This window comes from Papaver somniferum, chromosome 9 (genome assembly GCF_003573695.1).
Source record: "Papaver somniferum cultivar HN1 chromosome 9, ASM357369v1, whole genome shotgun sequence".
NCBI lineage: Eukaryota > Viridiplantae > Streptophyta > Magnoliopsida > Ranunculales > Papaveraceae > Papaver > Papaver somniferum.
In genome coordinates, this window is record NC_039366.1 from 8766843 (window position 1) to 8768618 (window position 1776).

At 38.2% G+C, this 1776-nt stretch overlaps 1 protein-coding gene across 1 annotated transcript; it reads left to right on the plus strand.

The window, feature by feature from the left end:
• Positions 1 to 211: 211 nt before the first annotated feature.
• LOC113311310 (F-box protein At1g53790-like) lies at positions 212 to 1243 on the plus strand. Its single transcript, XM_026560149.1, has one exon. It carries the CDS (start codon positions 212 to 214, stop codon positions 1241 to 1243), a length of 1032 nt encoding a protein of 343 aa, XP_026415934.1.
• The last annotated feature ends 533 nt before the right edge of the window (positions 1244 to 1776 follow it).

The following is a 1776-nucleotide window of genomic DNA, read 5'->3' on the forward strand; positions in this document are numbered from 1 at the left end:
TTCTCCACTAATTTTAGATACACCAGAAAATCTTAAACTTCTTCGCCTAGGGTTTTGTCTATTGTTTTCTCCATTAAGGTAATATATTAAATCGTTTGTTCCTTCTTTAGGATTAAATGTTGTTTGATATTTGTTCTTCTTATGTGTTCTTTACAATGTTGGAGTACCATGTTTAATCGTGCAAACGCTTCTGCAGGCTTTAACGCAAGAGATGGCCGGACATGATCCTCTTTATAGTCTTCCCCAAGAAATATCATTGAATATATTTTCTAGGTTACCAGCTCAGTCGGTGTTATATTGCAAACAAGTATGTAGATCTTGGAGAAAAATCTTACCATATTGTCATCGTGCTAATACAAATTACTTTGCTCATCAACATGTAAAACAACAACAAGGTCATGATATTCATGCACTAGTACAACAAAAGCAGCATAGGCCAGTTGATCGTTATCACTATGGCTCCGATTCTGGAACGATGATGAGTTTCGTGGCCTTTGATAGTCACGCCCAAGCTCTCGGGTATTTAGAATACCACGGCAAGAGGGATAATTACCGCTTAATCAAAATCAAATTTCCAGCAGATATATGTGGAGTTGTGGGTTCAGATAATGGATTGATTTGCTTAACTGTCAAGACAAAATACAAAGGCATTCCTACACTCGATTATAGGACTCTAGACGATCCCGATGAACCTTTATACACTTGTAATCCCATTACTAAAGAATGCGTGACCCTTCCAGGAAAATCGATCAACAACACAAAATGCGTTGGTGGTGTTTCCATTGCGCACGGATTTTGCTACCACCCTCTATACACGCTTGGGAGTGGCAGGGGGTGGAGAAGCGCTGGAGAACTCAATTGTTTCTTAAGGCCGAAATATCTCAGAGGTCCTCCAGGTGTTTGTGTTAATGGGGCTCTTTATTGGATCTGTCAGGAATCCGGGAGTATTGTGGGTTTTGATTTGGGAGATGAGAAGTTCCACTTCCTCCCTGTACCAGTTGAGATGCTTTATAGAACCAGAAGAATCTTTGTTATGAGACGTTGTTTATGTTACGAATACTCCGATGGCAGCTCGCTGGAAGTGTGGCTCTTAAGGAAAAATAAGGAGGAGGATAGTAGTAGTCACCACATGAACGAACAGTATTACAAGTCCTGGATTTGGAATAAAGAGTTCAAAATACCATTAGAAGATGCATATTCAAGAATTACTTACTCTTTTGAAAATGGTTATACTAAAAGGTGAAATGTTGTTAACAGATGGTCAAGAAGTTGTTCGTTGCTCGTCACAAACAAAGATTTTAGAGTTGAATGACATGAGGAGTAATTGGGACGTAGTACCACTACCACTGCCACTGCCACACATCAACAGCTTCGTTTCCTTGGAAGCATTAGGAGAAAGAAATATAATGAAATTTGTAGCAGAAAGATGTGGAAAGAAAGATAATTCAAGAATCCTTAGCTATCGATAGATCAGTATCTCATGCAGGCCTGAGACAGACAGCAAAATTGCGTAAGTATGTATTTACACCTGGTGCATCGTGCAATCAAATGTTTCTTGATCATTTAATTTAGATATTTCTATCATTTGAAAATTGGAATGCTTCTTCTTTGTGTGATTTTTGCGATGGCATCGTTGTTTCTCTATTTCAAGAACACAAAATGAAGGAGATTATGGTTAGCAGTTTTACATGAAATTGAAAAGGAATTCTGAAAAATGAAAAGATGTACGGGATGGTATCATACCGCTATTCATATTTGATTATTTTGCAGCACTTA

Excerpts from the sequence above, each read along its gene's own strand:
- LOC113311310 (XM_026560149.1), top strand. The coding sequence starts at position 212 with ATGGCCGGACATGATCCTCTTTATAGTCTTCCCCAAGAAATATCATTG.